General features: G+C 40.3%; 1 protein-coding gene across 1 annotated transcript in view; it reads left to right on the top strand.

Annotated features, from left to right (window-relative positions):
• Window positions 1-20,885, top strand: part of LOC122562302 (polycomb protein suz12-like) — a 53,783-nt gene that overhangs the window by 16,576 nt on the left and 16,322 nt on the right. The window contains exons 4-7 of the mRNA XM_043715122.2: window positions 10,501-10,569; window positions 12,868-12,917; window positions 17,921-18,006; window positions 19,273-19,504. Of these exons, the coding sequence (XP_043571057.1) occupies window positions 10,501-10,569; window positions 12,868-12,917; window positions 17,921-18,006; window positions 19,273-19,504 (437 nt within the window). The remainder of the gene's footprint in view (window positions 1-10,500; window positions 10,570-12,867; window positions 12,918-17,920; window positions 18,007-19,272; window positions 19,505-20,885) is intronic.

Below are 20,885 nucleotides of genomic sequence, written 5' to 3'. Positions count from 1 at the left end.
ACGTGAAGCTGGAATCAAGGGAATCCCTGGAGGTACCTTGGGGATACAGGAATTTACTGAAGGAAATCAGGTGGGTAAAAAGGGTGCACGAGATAGTCTTGGCTCAGAAGATTAGAGTGAATCCAATGAGGTTCTTCTGAGTATATTAAAGGAAAAAGAATAACTAGAGAGAGAATAGGGCCTCAAGGACCAAGGTGGGGGCATGAATGTGTAGAACCCAGAGATGGTTAAGGTCTGCAATGAATTTCTCTTGTTAACCATGGAGAAAAACATGAAGACATTGGAACTTGGGGGAGGTTTGTTGTCAATTCTTGCTGACAGTCCATGTCACAGGGGTGGTGTTGGATGTATTAGTATGTATGAAGGTGGCTAAATCTCATCGTCCTGACAAGATGCATTCAAAAATGCTGCAAGAGGCTAGAGAATAAATTACAATGGCCCTGGCTGATATTTTTGCATTGTTAGCCATGGATGAGCTCCTGGGAGATAAGCAAATGTTGTGCCACTAGTCAAGAAGGGTAGCAAAGAAAAGCCTGGGTACTATAGACCCGTAAACCAAATATATTTTAATGTGTGGTGGGTATGTGACTTAAGATTCTGAGACATAAGCTATGCATTTGGAAAGGCAGGGTTTGATTAAAAGCAATCAACATGCAGTTGTGCATGGGAGATCATATCTCTCAAATTTGTTAGAGTTCTTGAAGTGACCAGGAAGGTTGACAAGGGCAAGGTGGTAGCTGTAGTCTCTATGGATTTATAAGGTTCCACTTGGTAGGCTGCTCTGGAAAGTTAGATTGTGTGGAATCCAGGGCGAACTGGCAAATTGTATCATGGAAAATCATTAACGTGACACCCTGTTTTAAATAAGGAGTAAAACAAAAGGAAAATTACAGACAGATTAGCCTAACACGGTCATGGGTAGGACCCTGGAATCCTTTGTGAAGGATGAGATTTCTGAATGCTTGGAAGTGTAGGATAAAATAGGGCAAAATCAGCATGGTTTCATGGGGAGGTTATACCTGAAAAATCTGGTGGAATTTCTTTGAGCAAGTAACAAGCAGGTTAGACCAAAGAGAGCCAATGGATGTTATCTACCTGGACTTCAAGGAGGCCTTTGACAAGGTGCTGAGTAAAATGAGAGCCCACTGTGTCAGAGGTAAGGTGCTAGTATGGATAGAAGCTAATGTCTGGCAGAAAGTGCGAATGAAAGGATTGCAGCTGGTGGCAAGTGGTGTTCCACAAAGCTGTGTTGCGACCTGTGGTGATGTTGCTCCTTTAACAAGGTTCGATTGTCCTTTGCATTTTCCCCCCCAGAGAGGTTGTCAAAGTCACGATTCTGAAAATTCTTTTGATGGACTTTAGGGCCAACTTGATTATACCTAACGGATGCTGCCTTAGGACAAAGGCTTTCAAGTTTAAAAACGCACTTGTACAATGACAGGGGAGTGGCCAGTTCTCCAGCTCAGCTTTTCTCTGGTTTGATTTGGTGTTTGGCAGACTGACTATCCACTGAAAGCAGTCGGGTAGTTTTGATGTTGCTGATCCAAGAAACAGCTAAATGGTAGTGGGTGTTCCATGCTTCCTATCCCCTTCCCCATAGTCCAGGATTCTCCCAAGGTGAACTTGAGTCTGAAATTATGAAGACAAATGCAATGATGGCATTTATTTTAAGAGGACTTGAATATAAAAGGAGAGATATACTTTTGAGGTTTTATAAGCCTCTGGTCAGGCCACATTTGGAATATTGTGCACAATTTTGAGTTCCATATCTCAGGAAGGATGTACTGGCCCTGGAGCGAGTTCAGAGGAGGTTCATGAGAATGGTCCCAGGAATGAGAAGTTTATCAGATAAGTAACATTTGAGAACTCTGGGTTTATGCTTGGAGTTTGGAAGTATAGGGGCGGGGAGGCAATCTAATTGAAATATAGAATATTGAACAGAGTAGAGGTTGGGAAGATACTAGGACCTGAGAGCATAGCCTTAGAGTAAAGGGAAGATCTTTTCAAACGGAGATAAGAAACTTATTCAGCCAGGGAATGGTGAATCTGTGGAATTCAGTGCCACACATGGCTGAGGAGGCCTGGTCATTGGGACTATTTAAGACAGAGGTTCTTTAGTGTAAAGGGTTACGGGGAGAAAGCAGGAGTATAGGGTTGAGAAACTTAGTAGCCATGATCGAGTCTGCTCCACCATTCAGTAGTCTGAAAGGAGCTAAAATTAGGCCACTGTCTTATGGTTGTACACAATTGGCCTCTTGGTAGGAAACAGAGGGTAATTGTCAGGCTTGAGCTCTGAGACTAGTGGACTGTCAGGCTATATTGGATGAGAATGTTCAAGGCATGATTAGTAAGTTTGCTGATGACACTAAAATAGGCAGTATTGTGCTCAGTGAGGAAGGTTATCAGAAATTGCAGCAAGATCTTTATAATCTGGCAATGGAGTTTAATTTAAGTGTGAGGTCTTGCATTTTGGAAAGTTAAACCAAGATAGGAGTTTCATGTTGAATAGTAGCGTCTTGAGTGCAGTGGAACAGTGATCTTGCAGAGAACGGTGAACCTAAACTCCAAGTGGAGTTACAGGTAGAGGGGGCAGTGAAAACGGCTTTCGGCATACTGGTCCTCATCAGCAAGTACCATTTGAGTATTGAAGTTACAAAGTTATGTTGTACGGGATGTTGGTGAGGCCACACTTAGAGTATTGTGTTCTGTTTTGGTCACTTTGCTAAAGGAAGGATGTTCTTAAACTGGAAAGAGTGCAGAAGAAATGTACAAGCTTGTTGCCAGGCCTCAATGGTCTGAGGTATAGGGAGGTGGGTACATGAACAACATTTAAAAGGCATTTGAACGATACAAGGATATGATAGATTTAGAAGGATATGGGCCAACTGCAGGGAAACTGGGCTAGCATGGATGGACATTTTGGTCGGTGTGGACCAGTTTGGGCCAAAGGGCCTGTTCCCATGCTATGAACTGTTTAACTCTGCGGCTCTAACTTAGTTTTATTTTTCTAGTGAAGCTATTTGTATAGATATTTTAAAGAAAGATAACTTTAGAGCACAGATGGTGACCCCAAAATGGTACAGTTTCCTTTGATACATAAATCACAAGCGTCCAAATGAACTTGCATGGGCTGGAATCTCTGGTTAGTCCCTCTGGCAACCTCAGTTTCTCAGAATTTTAAGTGGTTGACTAGTTCAGTCTAGCTGTATCACTGAATACTGGATGCTGTGCCCTCTTTAAGACCAGTATTTGGCTCCATTCCATCTGAGGACACCATCCAGACACTCAAAAGTGTGACAACTGTAAGTCCTCATCAAATACCTCTCAGACACTGTGGCATGTATCCTTTTCATGCATCCTTTTGATACTGTGACCCAATCATGTTATACTGTCATACTGGGACAACACATCTATCCTGGGACAGGCTAAGCAAAGAAATGCCAGAGAATTCCTAGAGGCCTGGCACTCCAACCACAACACCATAAACACAAACACAAATTTGGATGCCATCTATCAACCCCTCAGAAAATGAACAGGAAATGACATCACCACAAAACCCAGGAATCCTATCCAGGAGAAAGATATAAATAGAAAGCAGGAGACAACAGCTTCGCTTCACTTGGAGGTCGCCACTGATGATGTTACCTAGCCAGGTAATGAAACGTCTGGATATCAAACCTACAGCTCAGCGAGCAAGCCTACACCCTAAATACTCTAATACACTTCCTGACTCCCAGTATTATTGTACACCCACGTGTAAGGTTATTCATTGCCTTAGCTTGTAGTTTAAAGGTCGTTGAATAGCAATTAGTGTTGTCTTAGCAAATTATGCAAGGAGGAGGAAATATGTGCTTCAGGAAAAAACAAAAATGCTGCAAATGTGGCTTGCTTTGCCCAGCATAGAAACAAAGCAAAAGTCTTGGGGATGAAACAGACCACAGTTAATAATATCAGTACTGATTACTATCAATTGCATAATTGATTTATACTCTGACTTTTAAAAGTTTTATTTTTATATCTGCATGTTCTCTTAACAGCAAAATAGAAATATGCAAAATTGTAAACATTAATGGCTGCATGCCTCAGGCCTACACAGTGCTGCCAAATGTATGTAAATATTGACCTGACGCAAGGTATAGTGCAGTATCCAGTCCACTGCTATGCCACCCATATACTCATTAAATCAAAGGAATGCTCAACAATTGCACTTTTAAATTATCTAATAGCAAATTTCACTCTGAGATGCTCCTAATTAGTTTCATTGCAAACTATAGACAATGGTCATTTAACATGGGGTCCATATTATCTGCTGGTAGTGTAGAAGTGCTACTTTAGTTTTCTTATTGAGGTGTAGAGGTATCATTGTGATAAAATTTAGAGGGTGAAATTAATTAAAAATACATTTAAAATAATCTAAGTTAGTGATTACTTGATTGGGTTAATTTTCATTTGAGACTAAGATTTAGTTAGCTCTATTGATAGGATCACTGAAATACAATGAAAGTGTTACATTTGCATACTTAACCGGTATGCTACCAGTGTGCTTCACCTAAACAAAGTTTAGTTGGCACATCTCTCATCACTGGGAGACGAGACTTAGTCTAGACTTAGTGCATTTTCTAATACTGCCTAATGTTAGTCTAAGTTAAAACAGCATTATGATTTAGAAGCCTGGATATCGAAAGTTGTGTACAGTTCTAAGCATCAATTCTTATATCTTCAGTCTTTGTAAAATGGGAATTTTACAAAGACTGAAGATAAGAATTTTTTTCTTGCGTGTCCACAGAATTAAAATGTTCAGTCTGCGCTATGGTGAAATGGGTCTACCAGTCTCTGTCTGTAACAGCGAATTCCATTTACAACGCTTTTTTAAAAAAAAATACATTGCTTCTATTCAACATCTGGAATTCCCAGGATATCCCAGAATACTTAATGGTATTTGCATGCTAGTGTAATCACTGATGTAATGCAGGAGGTGCAAAATCCAATTTGTGTACTGCAAGCTTCCATAAAGAACATTGTGATAATTAAGTTTTTTAAAGTAGAGGTGTTTGCCAAAGCATGAAAATCGGCCAAAACACCAAGAAAAACAGCCTTTTCTCATTGAGACCATAAGAACCTCCAGCTGAGATGGCAAAGTGAGCCTTGGCTTAACATTGTCATTTCATGTCCAACTGTGTTGCATTTACCAGCAATTTCAAGTTGCCCTGGAGAAGGTTGTAGTGAGCTGCCTTCAACTGCTACATTCTGGATTAGTGGTGCTGGAAGAGCACAGCAGTTCAGGCAGCATCCAAGGAGCAGCTACAGTCTGTTTGGTGTGGGTACCAATGTAACAATGCTGTTGGGGAGGTCCAGGATTTTGACCCAGTGACAATGAAGGAACGATATATTTGCAAGTCAGAATTATGATGCAAAGTATATGATTTACATATGTTTTAATGCCATTTATTTTTGAATTTGTAATTTTGAATATAGAACCAGTAGCACATGGTGTTTCTACATGGAGTCATATGTTAAATTATTCATTTGTAATTATTTGTGACAATTGTGATGACTTTTAAATTAACTTGAGAAAGAAGGTCTCCAAGAATGAATGGATTTCTGTTTACATTGACAGGAAACAGAAATAGGTACTAAAACTGTAGCAGTACAGTCAGTTCTGCTATAGCACGCATTTCTTAAAGGCCAATATTTTATTTGCCTGCTTTATTATCCATTGAACTCGAATGCAAGCTTATCGGTGATGCATGCCCAAGAAATCCAAAATTCCTGTGTTCTGTAGCTTTCTGCAACCTTTTCTGTTTAGCTGATGTAATCTCCTCTATTCTTCTGGGCAAAGTACATAACTTAACAATTCCCCACATGATTTTCTAACTGCCAAGTTTTTACCCACTCACTTAATCTATCACTATCTCCCTGCAGATTGTCATCCTCATTATGTGCCTTCCCACCCATTTTTGTCATTGCAAACTTGGCTGCAAACCCACACACATGCACCCTCTCACAGACTTAGACCCCTTTAAACTCTCACACGTACAGATTCTCTCACAGACACTCAACTATCTCCCCCCCCCCCCCCCCCCATACCCCAGAGCACGTGCGCACACATGTTTGTGAGGTGAATTTGTACTTGGAGAGTTACATTGTACTTTGCTAAAAAAACTGCATGAATCTATGTAAGAGTCTGTTAACTCATTTTTAAAATTAGAATCCGTCTAAACATTATGGCACAGATAACAGTACACAGGGGGCAAACATCTTCACATTATCTGGGCTGACACCAATAGTTCAAGGTAGCCTGAGAATGTAATTTTTTAAATTGTGATTTACATATGAAAGAAGTGAAGCCAACATCGTTATTCTAGCACATGAGAGACTTAACAAAAAATCAAGGCATTTTTCAACATATAATTTCAGTTACATCGCACTTTAAACTTTTAAATTCTGTCTTACAGTTGTGTACTCCACAGCCATCTGATGAAGGTGCAGTGCTCTGAAAGCTAGTGCTTCCAATTAAATCTGTTGGGCTATAACCGAGTGTTGGGTTTTTTAAAAAAAGTTAGTATATACAGTGTTATAAATAAGTGGGACCTCAACATTGTTTTTCCCTGTGACAAAATCTTTGAATATCAATATCTTCCCACAAGTGTTCACATTTGCTTGTAAAGTCTGCTCCCCTTCCATGCTACATAAATTACTGTAATTAAATGCACTGACCTTCACTCTTTTTGCGATATTCAACCAAATCAAGGCAACTCTTAACGTGGCTAACTACACTATCTTAGTCCAGTGTGCTGGTTTCCAGCCATCTAAGTTGTCCATTTGTAAATGTTCATCCACCCTTTTTAATGGTCTCACTGCTATGCATCTCCAACTTTCTCCAAGCCTACACCCCCTAGCTATTGACTCCTATAGAGCTGCTCCTAATGTTTTAAATGTCATGCATTAGGTGCTAAGGTCCTGCGCTCTGGAATTTCCTGCTTGGTGTCTTCCTGTTTCTGACATTGTCCTACCTCCTCTTCCCTCTTTAGAAGTGGCCACTTCAGTCAAATTATTGGGTACAAATCTTAAAATATTCACTTTTGGCTTGACATCCATGTGCTCTGATTCTGCTTGACAAAAAGTACCAGGCCCATCTATAAGTAATGTGTTTCAGTGGCTTGCTGCTGCTTGGCTTTTTAACAAATTTACATGTGAATGTTTTATGGGGAGTTTAAATTGAAGCAAAACCCCTGGGGTAAGTCACAACCTGCATAAGGGAAAAAAAGTTAGAAATCAACTATCTCCGTCCCAGGGCATCTCTGCAAGAGTTTCTTGGAATACATATTTTCTACTCAACATGTTCAGAGATATTGTTGAGCATCCCTGCAGTAAGTAGGATTGGAGTCCAGGCCTCTTCTCTCAAAGATAGGGACACTACACTGCACTACAAGAGCCCCTCCTTTCCTTAGGGTACCTTTTCCTCAGGGTAGTGTACTAGGCCCAAACATCAACTGCTTCATCAGTGACCTTCCCTTTGTTCATAAGCTCACAAGTTAGGATGTTCACTGATTACACTTGTTCATCACTGTTCTCTATTCTTCAATACTGAAGCAGCCTCTGTCCATATGCAGGCTTAGTCTGACAGGTGATGTAGTATTTGAGCCCCAAATGTCCAGCAAATGACCATCCACCATGAAAGAATTTAAGGAGAAAGTGAGGTCTGCAGATGCTGGAGATCAGAGATGGAAATGTGTTGCTGGAAAAGCGCAGCAGGTCAGGCAGCATCTAGGGAACAGGAGAATCGACGTTTCGGGCATTAGCCCTTCTTCAGGAAGAAGGGCTAATGCCCAAAACGTCGATTCTCCTGTTCCCTAGATGCTGCCTGACCTGCTGCGCTTTTCCAGCAACACATTTCCATGAAAGAATTTAAGCATTGCTCATGACGTTTAATGGCAATCTTGCATGATTAATGTCTGCGGAGGTGTGTTGACCAGAATTAAACTGGATCAGCTATAAAAACATTGTGTGCAAGAGCAGATGAGAGTTGGGAATCCTGTGCAGCAAGTAGCTCCTCTCCAAACCTGCCCTCCAACTACAATGTACAAGTCAGGAGTGTGGTAGACTACTATTCACTTACCTGGATGGTGGCACCTCCAACAAACTGTCAAGATTCTTGCACAATCAAGTCAAAGCAGCTCACTTGATTGACACTCCATCCACTGTCTTTAAAATGTCTGCCTCCACCACTGATGACCGTGATGACACTGTACCATCTGCAATATGCACTTCAATTACTCACACAGCTCATCTGGTAACACCTTCCAAACTTGCAACCACCTCTGCCTAAGAGAAGGACAGGAGATGCATGTCAACACCACATGCAAGGTCCCTCTCTGAGCGTGTTATAATCTTGAGTTGGACATATGCCACTGTTCCCTCACCTCTGGAGGATCAAAATCCTAGAAGTCCCTTTCTAACAGAACTGTTTCATGGACTGTAGTTGTTCAAGAAGTTAATTCACCAATACCATCTCAAGCATTTCAGTTTGGTCACTAGATGCTGGGTCAGCCAGTGATGCCCTCACCCCATGAAACAAAGTATACAATTGTGAAAAATAGTGCTTGAGTCCATTTTTAATTTCCCTGAATACTTTGGTGCTCTTGAATAAGGATTCACAGGACATATACCTGGTTAGCTGTCCTTCTGTGTCTTTGATTTTTAGTGCCAGTAAGAAGTCTAATGCACAATAAGCCTGATCCAGTCTTGCATACCTATCTTGCATAAATTCTCCTCCTAGGGGTTTGCTAAGGCTGAAATCCCTTGACTCAGCGTAGTTCAAGGATAAAACCTGGACATTCTGGTCTGTATAGCTTAATTGTCATATCTTCCAAGGAGCTGTAATCAATAGGTTTAAGACCGTTTTAATTTGTATGTTTACAATTTAGAATCATAGAATCCCTGCAGTGTAGAAAGATCCATTGTGTCTGCATTGACCCTCTGAAGAGTAGAAAGTGAGGTCTGCAGATGCTGGAGATCAGAGCTGGAAATGTGTTGCTGGAAAAGCGCAGCAGGTCAGGCAGCATCCAGGGAACAGGAGAATCGACGTTTCGGGCATAAGCCGATAGGGTTCCTGAAGAAGGGCTTATGCCCGAAACGTCGATTCTCCTGTTCCCTAGATGCTGCCTGACCTGCTGCGCTTTTCCAGCAACACATTTCCCTCTGAAGAGTATCCCACTGATATCTACCCTGGCCTCCTATTCCTGTGACCCTGCATTTACAATAGTTAATCCACCTAGCCTGCACATTCCTGGACGATACATGGAGCAATTTAACTTGACCAATCTGCCTAACCTGCCCATCTTCGTACAGTGGGAGGAAACCAGAGCACCTGGAGGAAAACCACACAGACCAGGAAGAATGTGCAAACTCCACAGTCACCCAAGACTTAAAATCGAATCTGGGTCCTTGACAGACAGCAGTGCTACCCATTGTGCCACCATGCAAATTTTTCATGTTCACTATTGCATTCTGTAAAACTTTAAATAAGGAAGTAATTTTAAATTTAAATTGGCAGGTTCAGTTGAATTGTGTCCTCCAGTAAGTGGTGGTTGACTCTTATTTTTGGCACTTCCCTGTGACCATTTGTACTGTAAAGAAGCTGTTATGCTCTTTTAAATAACTGTGTTCTGCTATTTAAGTAGTTAGAAAATTGTCAATTTATATTTTTAAAAAACTGCTGTGGATGCAGTGTTTCTTAGCACAGCTACTGCAGTTAATGTTACAAGGTGCATCTACCCTGTTTAGATTGGATTGTTCTGAATGATTTTCCATGCTTTTTCTGAATTGTGGTTATGCAACAAGTTGGGATATCCAGAGGGTGTGACTGTTAAGTGTACAGTACACTTTTATTGCCACTTGCTCATTTTTTTTTTCCTTCCAAACCAAGCAACCTGCAGTCCAATTGTTTATTGTGTAATCAGCTCATAGACAGGAATCTGAAATACAAACAATCTTTCACCTTAGATGCTTATTGACTTGGAGTGTTTGCAGCACTTTGCTTTTCTATCAGATTTAGTGTTTATAGTTTATTTTTAATCGAATGTGCTGGCATTTGGATGCTTAAACTGTTGATTCCCCCAGTTGGATGTAGAACTTACGTGCGCTCTTTCAAACAAAGTGGTGGTATCATTGGTGTCATTACCAATATCCTTATTAAAAGACAGTCCGATTATCTGGTCAGTATCTCATTGTGCATAGTCAGCTCCCAAAAACACATTGACTGCTATCCTATATTTAAAAAGTGCCTACCCAAGTTATTGATAAAGTACTTGGGGAGCACCATGTGGTACTGAAAGGCAGTATGGAAGTGCAAGTCTGTCTTTCCAAATTAACACTCTTCAAATTGTCAAAATGTAAGTTGAGATGTGAATTTTGAGGTCATTCCAACTGTATTTAATGGATGAGTTAACCTTTTTTTGTAATGATATGTGAAATTAAATATATTTTTCAATGCTGCAGGAAAACCTTTCAAGTGAATGATATGCTGGCCAAAGTAGAGAAGATGAGGGGAGAGCAGGAATCTCCCAGGTAAGTTAGTTTCAAAATGAGTGAAAATGTGCACTTGTGTGGTGCAGCTTGACCCCTAATGTACGTTGAGTCTTCTAGCACATTTGGGACTGTACACTGTACCACTAGTGATCCGCAGAGAATTTAATGGTGCGGAAGAGAGCAGGAAGGTTGCCTGAGAGGGTGTTCAACTTCTGATTGTCAGGCCTGTTAAATGGTAAAACATGCTCAACTGGCTGGAAAATTAGATAAGAGATAGTTAACTACCACTGGGAGCATGCCGTTAGCTGAAACTGAGAATTTGGAATATTTTTGTTTTGCGTAATATGTACACCTCTTAACCCTGTGTGTAGCATTTTGCAGCCGTGTCATTTGTATTTATAAACCCTTTTTCAAATTTAAGTCAAAGCTTTTTTATGCTAAGATTGAGTTTCATGATTTTTAACAGCAGAAATGTTGCTTCATGATTTGATTGCACCCTAGAGTAGTGTCTCATTATGAATTGCCACCAAATGAAGATGCCTCTGGAGCTTTTTAACAGCTTGATGCACGTAGGTTTCTGCCAAATCTTCTAATTGCATTGCCGAATGATTCAAGAGTACAACTGAAATATTTTTATTTCAGGAGGCAATGTGTGTTTTTTTAAAACAAAAATCATTGGTTGAAATGCCCTGTCTCTCTCAATTAGTGTATAACTTCAATAGGCTGCAAGATTAATCACAATGTTCTTCCCTTGGAGATTTTAAAAACAAGTATGTAATTTGCTTGTTTGGATGTTGTGGTAATGGATCAGTTGTGAAATGTCTGTTTATATGGCATTAGGCAGAAAACTAGACATGTTCTGGACCCTGAGTAGTCTCCCCAGACAAAATCAAACCTGTTCATGCTATGCAAGAACATATTTGGCTATGGTAGTCATAGACAGCTGATTTTTTTTTAAAAAAAATCCTTTTGAGAGCAGTAGTCATTGTCTCAAGACTACCTGTACCAAATGTTCACCGTCTACCAATGAAAGTTCAATCAAAATTATTAAGCTTGATGCTGAGCCAAAGCTAACGTCTTCTGCAACTTTCCTGCTTTGGTCTTCAGACATTGTGACTGATCTCATTGTTCTGGCCTGTTTCTTGACTTATAAATTTGGTAGATGGCATGTATAAACCTTAATACTGTCAAATTGTACAGGAATCCCCAGGTAATTAGTGTGTAATAGAGTTTCATGATGTGAGGTAGCTCTGAGATGGTAGCTGCGTGACCTTGTAGCTGTCTGCTGAAAAGGTGGATTGCGTTATTTTACAGCAAAAGGGAAATTATGTTTGCCATCTTGTGTACAAAATAGCAATAGTAGGCTAATTGGCCCTTCAAGCTTGCTCTTTCATTCACTAAGAATATAGCTGATTTTTTTGTTCCAAATTCCAAATTCCACATATATCCCTTAACCGTAGGTTCTTAACAGGTAAGGGAATTTAACTTTCACAAACAAAAATTCTCTAACTCCATCTTCAGTTTTGAGCTAGTGTTCTGAAATTGCACAACCCTTTTTTTAAAAGAAATGTGCTAATTAGTTTTGTACCCTTCCTCTCCCTCTCTTCCATGTCTACCATATCATAAAGGATTTCGACTTCAATCAAATCACCTACCTGCTGGACAGGCTACAAGTTTAAAAGAAAAGATGAACTGAGCATTTCCTTATGACACTATACATTTCCCAATCACTGTGTTGACAGCAGCCAGCTTGCCACCTGGACAGACTATACGTTTGAATAGTTTGAATCTTGTTGAAAGACTTCAAATCTTTCTGGTCTGTTCCATTAAAGTTGAAACCTACCCAGTATTTTACTCTTAAGCTACCTCATGTTTATACCAGGCATATGAGTAGTTTAACAAAGTAGCTAATCCAATATTGTCAGTTTCCAAATCCTGAGTAGCCAATGCAAACGTTTGACTGTTCATAGGCTTGGCTCAATGGGACATAATGCACTGAAATTTGGAGTCAGCTAGGTTTTACATATCCCAGTTTCATTGTCATTCTGATTTAAGCAGTCTGAATCTTATTTTCCAGAGACCTGCTTGGAGCTTAGTTAGACAATAGGATATGGCAATTTTCTTGTTCCCAGTGTATTTGTTATAATGCACCTGTTCCCACTCCACAAAACAGGTCAATGACAAGTTACAGTTGCAAAGCCAGCTGTAAATGGTGCAGTTACAAAAGTTAATTGCGTTGTAATGTTGGTTGTGCTGACTCTTGTATAATGGGTTGCTATTTGTATACAAACATTTGTGAAGTACAAGGGAATTAATTTTCTTTCAATTTTACTTCAGTTTGACAGCTCATCTGCAACTTACATTTACTGGTTTCTTCCATAAAAATGGTATGTATAAGGAAGCAGCTGTAAGTGAAGCTCAATGGAATAGATTATATGCCCTCAATATTAACTATTGTTTCTATGTACAATGTATCATCACCCGTATAACTTCTTTAGAAGTAGTGAGTGGGGTGGTGAAGGACTGTTGCTTCAGTGTTGGAACCAAGATTTTCTGATATTGTCACTCATTAAGCTTTCATGGGCCATGGATGTTGCTGGCTTGATCACTCATTTCCCATCCTTAGTTGCCCTCAGGTGGTGAGATGCATCCTTTTGAACCCCTGAAATCCACATGTAGGTACACTCGTAGTGCTTTTCCAGAGGTCCAGAATTTTAAACTTTAATGTAGTACAGTATGTTGCATAGACTTACAAGTCACCCACCCATAACATTAAGCTGATTACACCCGTTATTAGTCATCTGCTTAGCTCACTGATTGCAAGAGTCTTCTCTTCCTTTTGGTAACCTTTTGAGGGTGGACTTACCACATGGCTGGGATTCTGTATTTTAATTACTAATCAGGCTGTCTGTTTTCTAATGCCTGGAAATTCCTTTTGCTTTTGATCACTGGACTGTCAATTTTTGTGATTTCATGTTTTTAATCAATAAAAGCTTTTGTGCTGGATTTCAGTGTGTTCCTTTGGGAAATTGGACAGTTCCTTTCATTTAAGATGAAGTGGTTCTGTTTACTGGCTGAAACAATGAGTTGAAAATGTGTTGCTGGAAAAGCGCAGCAGGTCAGGCAGCATCCAAGGAGCAGGAGAATCGACGTTTCGGGCATAAGCCCTTCTTCAGGAAGGCTTATGCCCGAAACGTCGATTCTCCTGTTCCTTGGATGCTGCCTGACCTGCTGCGCTTTTCCAGTAACACATTTTCAACTCTGATCTCCAGCATCTGCAGTCCTCACTTTCTCCTGAAACAATGAGTAGCTGGGCCATGTAAATGATCAAGGTGTAAGGTTTGTGCTGAATTAGTTGAGCTAAATGCTTGGTATTATTAGTAGTATCGACATAAAATTTAGTCTTGGCTACAGTTCTTCACTATCCCATGATGTGGATGATGTTTGAGAATGAGTATAGGGTCATGTTCAGCTGTTCAATTGTGAATGTGCTAACATTGAATGTGGAAGATGATGGTTTGGGCATTGTAACTGGTGTCCATGTTTCAGCAAGTATTCAACTTCTGCAAGAGATGAACTAGTAAAAGAATAATGAGAAGAAATGAATAACATAGTGAACAAACAAATGCCAAGGTTGTATCTTGTTGGCGTATGATGTTAAAGGATAAATAGTACTCACGCGCACCCCACCCATGATAACTTTGTACAAATGCAGTTATGTCAGAAGTTAGTGCACCTTGTGGTTGTAACCATTATACAGCCGCAGCTTGTGTAAGGGGCTATACGTGTTGATTTTTGGTCAGAAGTTGAGTATTCTGTGGTGAGTAACATGCCCCCAAACTCAAAGGCCTGTCTGCTGCCTGTAAGGCACAAGTCAGGAGTGTAATGGAATATATGTCAGTTGCTTAGGTGTTGCTCCAACAATACTCCAGCAGCGCAACACTTTCTAGATCATTGTGCCCGGCTTGACTGGCACCCTGTCCACCACATTGAACATTTTACTCTCTCTACCACTGCACAGTGACAGCAGTGTGTACCATTGGCAAGAGACACTGCAACAACTTAACAAGGCTCCTGACATAACTTCAAAATGCAAAATCTATATCGCTAAGAATGGCATAAGAACATCAGTATCAAAATCATCACCACTTCACTATGCTTGATTAAAATTCTGGAGCTCCCTTTGGTTGTACCTGTCACGAAAGTGAAACGAAGGATGTGGTATATTGACGTGGATAGAAGATTGGCTAACGGAATACTAAGTTGGTATAAGGGAGGGATTTTCAGAATGTAACTGTGGTCTGCCTCAGAGGTCTTTCCTTAAGCTGCAGTCAATTTACAATATATGTTAATGATTTGAATGTAGAAAGTGAATATATTTTAGCCAGGTTTGTGGATGGGTTAAGAATAAGCAATTGGCAGCCTATATCCTTGAAGATTAAGTGGGCAAAAACGTTGCAGATGGAATATAATATGGGATAAAGTGATCTTTGGCAGGAAAAATAGACGGGGCTGAATATTATTTAGAATCATAGATGTACAGCTTGCAAACAGACCCTTTGGTCCAACTCTACCATGCTGACTAGATATCCCAACCTAATCTAGTCCCACTTGCTAGCATTTTTACCATATCACTCTAAACCTTTTCTATTCTCATACCCATCCAGATGCTTTTTAAATGCTGTAATTGTACCAGCCTCCCCTTCCTCTGGCTGCTCATTCCATACATGCACCACCCTCTGCGTTTTAAAAAAAAAGTTGTCCATTAAATCCATTTTATATCTTGCCCCTCTCACCCTAAACCTATGCCCTCTAGATCTGGACTTCCCCACCCCAGGGACAAGACCTTGTCTATATATTCCATCCATGTTCCTCCTGACTTTACAAACCTCTAAGATTACCCCTTAGTCTTTGACGCTTCAGGGAAAATAGTCCCAGCCTTTCAGCCTCTTTGTATAGCTCAAATCCTCGAACTGTTGCAACATTCCTGGAAATCTTTTCTGAGCTCCTTCACGTTTGGCAAATCCTTCCAATAGGCAGTGGACTGGAATTGCACACAATATTCAAAAATTGTCCTATCCTTTACAGCCACAACGTGACCCCCCAACATCTGTATTCAATGCACTGACCAACAAAAGGGAGCATACCAAACGCTGCCTTCGCTATCCTATCTACCTGTGACTCTACTTTCAAGGAACTATGAACCTGCACTCCAAGGTCTTTGTTCAACAACAGTCCCCATGACCTTATCATGGAGTGTCTAAGTCCTGCTCTGATTTACCTTTCCAAAATGCAGCACCTCGCATTTTATCTAAATTAAACACAATCTGCCAATCCTCAGCCTATTAGCTCATCTGATCAAAATCCCATTGTAATCTGAGATAACCTCCTTCACTGTCCACTTTTGGTGTCACCTGCAAACTTGCTAACAATACCTGCTATGTCCACATCTAACTCATTTATGTAAAATGACAAGTAGCGGACCCAGCACCGATCTTTGTGGCATTCCGCTGGTCACAGATCTCCAGTCTTAAATGCAGCAACTGCAGGAAGCTACAGAACAGAGGGATTTGGGAGTCCTCTTCTTGAATCCCAACAAGAATGTTAGCATCCAAGTTCAGCTAATTGAGACAAATGAAAAGTTGGCCTTTCATTCAAAAGGAATGAATAATAAAAATTGGAAAGTTTTAATAAAACTATACAAGGCGCTAGTCAAACCACAGTTGACTGATCTGTGTCCCCTTATACAAGGAAAGATGTATTGGCATTGGAGAGAGTCCAGAGAAGATTCCAGAGGCTGATTCCAGACACGAAGACTTGTGTGGAAGAGTGTTTTGAGTAGGCTGGGCCTGTACTCATTGGAATATAGAAAAATGAGAGATTAACTTACTCAAACATAACAACTTCAATGTGGCCTTGACTAATGCTCTGTCTAAGCTGCATATACAGATGATCTCCATACTTATGCAATATATAAATTTGTCACAGCTTTCCAGTAAGCACTGATTTTAATTGCGTGTAGTGAATCCAAGGATTTGAGAGCCTGATAGTATGTCCAAGAGCTGAGCCTGTGTGTCTAAGGGATTTGAGGCCATTGGAAATGTATTAATCAGATTTCCCTGAATCAGTTTAGTTGTAGGTTCTGTGGTCCAGTTCTTTTTTCAGTTGTTGAGCGAACATCCTTGTGGTTGTCAAAATTGACATTTAACAACTAGTGCTTGCACCCTCTGGTCATCTTACTGGCTCAGCAAATTTATTGTACATGATGACAGTGAAAATGATCATTAAACTACTGCATACTCTGTATAGAGTATTTTTTTCAGCCATAAAGTACGTCAGGCCCTAGAGGATCTGGTTGGATTTCACCTTCTGTCTGGCCAGTTAATTCTATGGCTGTTGCTACAGTTTATGAAACCATCGAACACATTTATGGCTGACTGAGCCCTAGCATGACACATCCCATTTACCTGATCATTCTGACCATCTGTTTTTATTTGCTGTCCTGAACTTTGATTTGAGAGTAATCACTGTAATTCACTCACTTGTCATTCTTAAGGTATGGGTTTGGCTACAGTTCCACCATTCAATTTAAATGGATGGGTGCCTTAACTAAGCCTAAAATTTCTTAGCATATGTATTAATGTCCAGTAGAAGTGTAGCTCGACTTCAGTATCATTGGTAAATTCTTAATACCTCTCCAGTTATTTTGCCTTTTAAGTACAGTCTGCAATTGTACTTAACACCTGTTTAATTGAATTTTGACTATTATTAAAATAGATTCTTTCCCTGAAGCATCAGTATGACTGGTCCTATTTTTTTTTATTACGCTTGTGCTCTCTCAGGAACTACTCCCACTTGTTTAACCCAGTAATTACAAATGTAATCCAAATATAGTAAAGCTAGAGTGTCAGGATGTAATGTCATTTTTCTTGGAATCAGCATTAGCTGTGACCAGTGGGCACTGAAGTTGTAATCATAATGTCAAAGTCCCGATGTACAGCATCCTCTGGATATAACGTGCAGGGAACCCTCCTCAGCTCGTCAGGTAGTGTGGGAGAGGTGATGTCTTGAATTCATGGTTTTGTTTTATTTTGTTGGCAGTGCCATTGTGCCACTTGGTATTGTTTTAGTAGACTGAGTCTTTACTGTAGAATGGAAAATGTAACCTTGTGTCAGAGCCTGAGATACAGCCTACAACAATGTATTGATTTAACTTGTGTGTTTTATTTGAATAGCTGTACTTGCTACTTGTTTTCTTTGTAGGTAAATCTGAGTAGAACAATGTTCTGATAAAATTAGTTTTTCAGTTTGAATTCAAATTTTAATGATTTGGAATGTTTAACACCTTTTCACCATTTTGAATCTGTGACTGTCTATTTCCCTTAACTAGAAAAGCCATCTCAAAACTCAGAGAATGAACAAAACTCTGTATCCTTGGAGGTGCTACTTGTTAAAGTCTGTCATAAAAAACGTAAGGTAGCGTATACAGATTTTTAATTATCTTAGCCTGCAATGTTATCTAGGATGCTTGTTTATTATATTCTCGAAAGTTGATTAGTGGATGTTGGAGTGACTTAGCTGAAAATTTGAAATTTCAGTGTCCTCTAAGAAACTTAGTATGTTTACTTGAGGGTTTGTGACAGTGTACTTTTACAGTGCTTGACAAGTCAGGCACAAAGTTTCCCTGGGGAATTAAATGAGATGGTTAAAAGTCCACAATGAGATTGAGTTGTACTGGAAAAGTCTTGACTTAATTGGCCGATATGATCCTGTTCATATCTTCAAGCTCACAAATTAGCATGAGTCCAGCCTGAAGGATCTTCACCCTTTCTCATTGCAAATATGCATTACAATAGGGGTTCCTGAATCAAGTGAAAAAATAAGAATATTGGACATTTACCCTCTTCCTTATTGAATAATGTCATGATGCTATTTTCCAGTGTCTCTATTATTCACTCACAGGCTATGGGTAATCTGGCAATGCCAATTTGATGCGCAATCCTGAATCCCCTCGAAGGTGGTATGAGTCACCTTGAATACAATTGAGTGGCTTGGCGAGGTTCTTTCAGGGGCATTTCAGAGTCAACCATCTTGTGGAGATTCTGGAGTCACATATAAAGCAGACTGGATAAAGAGGACCAGTTACCTTTTCTAAGTGACGGATGTGGTTTTGATTGTGGCAGTCTTACAGTCACCATTACTTGTCGAATTTTTACTTGTATTTGTGTTCCCAGTTACCATCATGTTATTTAAAATTGTGCTTCCAGATTATTAATCATGGCCTGCAGGTTACTAGTCTGATAACAAAACTGTTCCCCATTACGTTAATTTCATTAGATGGAGCATTCATGGAGCCCTTGGATTTGTAGATGCACTGCAGTGATGTAAGCTGCTGTTTGAGCTCTGCAACCCACAGCTCATCTGCTCCAGGTGATGACGCTTTGTGAGCATTCCTTTTTGTCCTGGAGTTCTCGCGTTTCACAGGATTTGTATTTAGGCCATTTGCGCTATCGTGTGTCTGTTAGAGGTGGATTGGAAATTCTCTTGTCCTCCTTTCCCCAAACCCAATTTCATTGGTTCTGGAATCGCCAATATCTAAGATTGGTTGTCTGCAATAAGTTAGTGCTTTAGCTCTACTTTTTTGGTTTAGTAATGAATGTATTACAAATTACTCTTTTGAAAGCTTTGTTGCAATTTGAATTTGAGCAAGTAGTTCATTAACTTGTTCTTGTCTTTTTCAAGGATGTTAGTTGTCCTATCAAGCAAGTGCCTACAGGTAAAAAGCAGGTGCCTTTGAATCCAGACAACAGCCAATCCAAACCAGGCAACTGTCCTTCCCTAGCAGTTCCTAGCAACGAGTTTGAGCCCAGTAACAGCCATATGGTAAAATCCTATTCGTTGCTGTTCAGAGTGACCCGTCCAGGTCGAAGGGAAGTGAATGGACTGACCAATGGTGAGATTAATGAAAATATTGGTAAGTAGATCCCAGTTTAGGCTGAGGGAATTCTTACTGTACTTCACTAGATTACTGAGCCTTGTAAAGTTTGGGATTTCACTAATACTGTACATAAATTATAGAATCACTACAGTGTGGAAGCAGGCCATTTAGCCCATCAAGTCCACATCGACCCTGTAAAGAGCATCCCACCTGCCCTGTTCCTAGCTAATCCTCCTCACCTGCACATCCCTGAACGCAATGGGCAATTAGCTTGGCCAATCTGCCTGACCTGCCTATCTTTAGATTGTGGGAGGAAATCCATGCTGGGGATAGGCTGGCCACTGATATTCACTACAAAACCACTGACTCCCACAGTTACCTCAAATATATATCCTCACACCTTGCTTCCTATAAGGACTCCATGCCATTCTTCCAGTTTCTCCATCTCCATCACATCTGTTCTGACAATGCCATTTTCCTCCAGAACCCTCAACTGAGGAATGTGCAAACACCACACAAACAGCTGCCTGAGACCAGAATCGCCAGCCCCCTGACACTGAGGCAGCAGTGCTAACCACTATGCTGCCCATATTTCGGACTAAAAATGTTTTGAAATTTTAACTTTATCTTCGCATTTAAATTGAAATGTTTTATTCTGTATGAAGTCTGTACTGTTATTCAGTGATGTAGGTTTGCTCGCTAAGCCAGAAGGTTTGTTTTTGTTTAGTTTAATTTAGTGAGTGGCATCCTGTTTGCAAGAATTGTTGCTACCTTAATTTAGAAGCTGGTTGAATAATTTGAAAGTCAGTGTTGAAATTGTAAAAGTGCTGTCGGTTATCAGATGGTTGAAATGACCTTGTGCAGAGGAACCTCTATCATCTGGCATTTGATTGACCGAATTTTGGATTATCTGAATAATGCAAAGTCCCGATGTTTGGCTATGTTGACTGGCATTCGACTAACCAAACGAAATGTTCCCCACCCCTGTCCTTCAGGTAATTGAGATTCCTCTGTATATGAGGAACAGTGTAAGGAATGTAAGAAATGAGTAAACCATTCAGCCCATCAAGCCTATCCAATCACGGCAGACCTGTCCCAGGCCTTAACCACCTTTTCATGCCAGAGTCTCTCAACCGTCAACACTCAAAACTTGGGAAAATCTATCTACCCTCCTTCAGCTACTTTCAATGATCTAGCATCACGGCACTCTAGAGAATTCTCGACATTCACCCCTATGGGAGAAGAAATTATTTGGCATCTCATTTTTAGATGCTCTTTTTCTGTAGTTGTCTCCTAGTTTGAGATACCCCACTTGTGAAGACGTGTTCTCAACTGCTCAGTTAAACCCCCTCAATCTTGTTTTAGATTGCCCAGTCTGACATCTGATGAATGGTGGGCTGTTTAGCCATTCTTGCGA

This window comes from Chiloscyllium plagiosum, unplaced genomic scaffold (assembly GCF_037043375.1).
Source record: "Chiloscyllium plagiosum isolate Xiang-an unplaced genomic scaffold, Cpla_swu_hap1 HiC_scaffold_25, whole genome shotgun sequence".
NCBI lineage: Eukaryota > Metazoa > Chordata > Chondrichthyes > Orectolobiformes > Hemiscylliidae > Chiloscyllium > Chiloscyllium plagiosum.
This window is presented reverse-complemented; position numbering and strand designations above follow the sequence as displayed.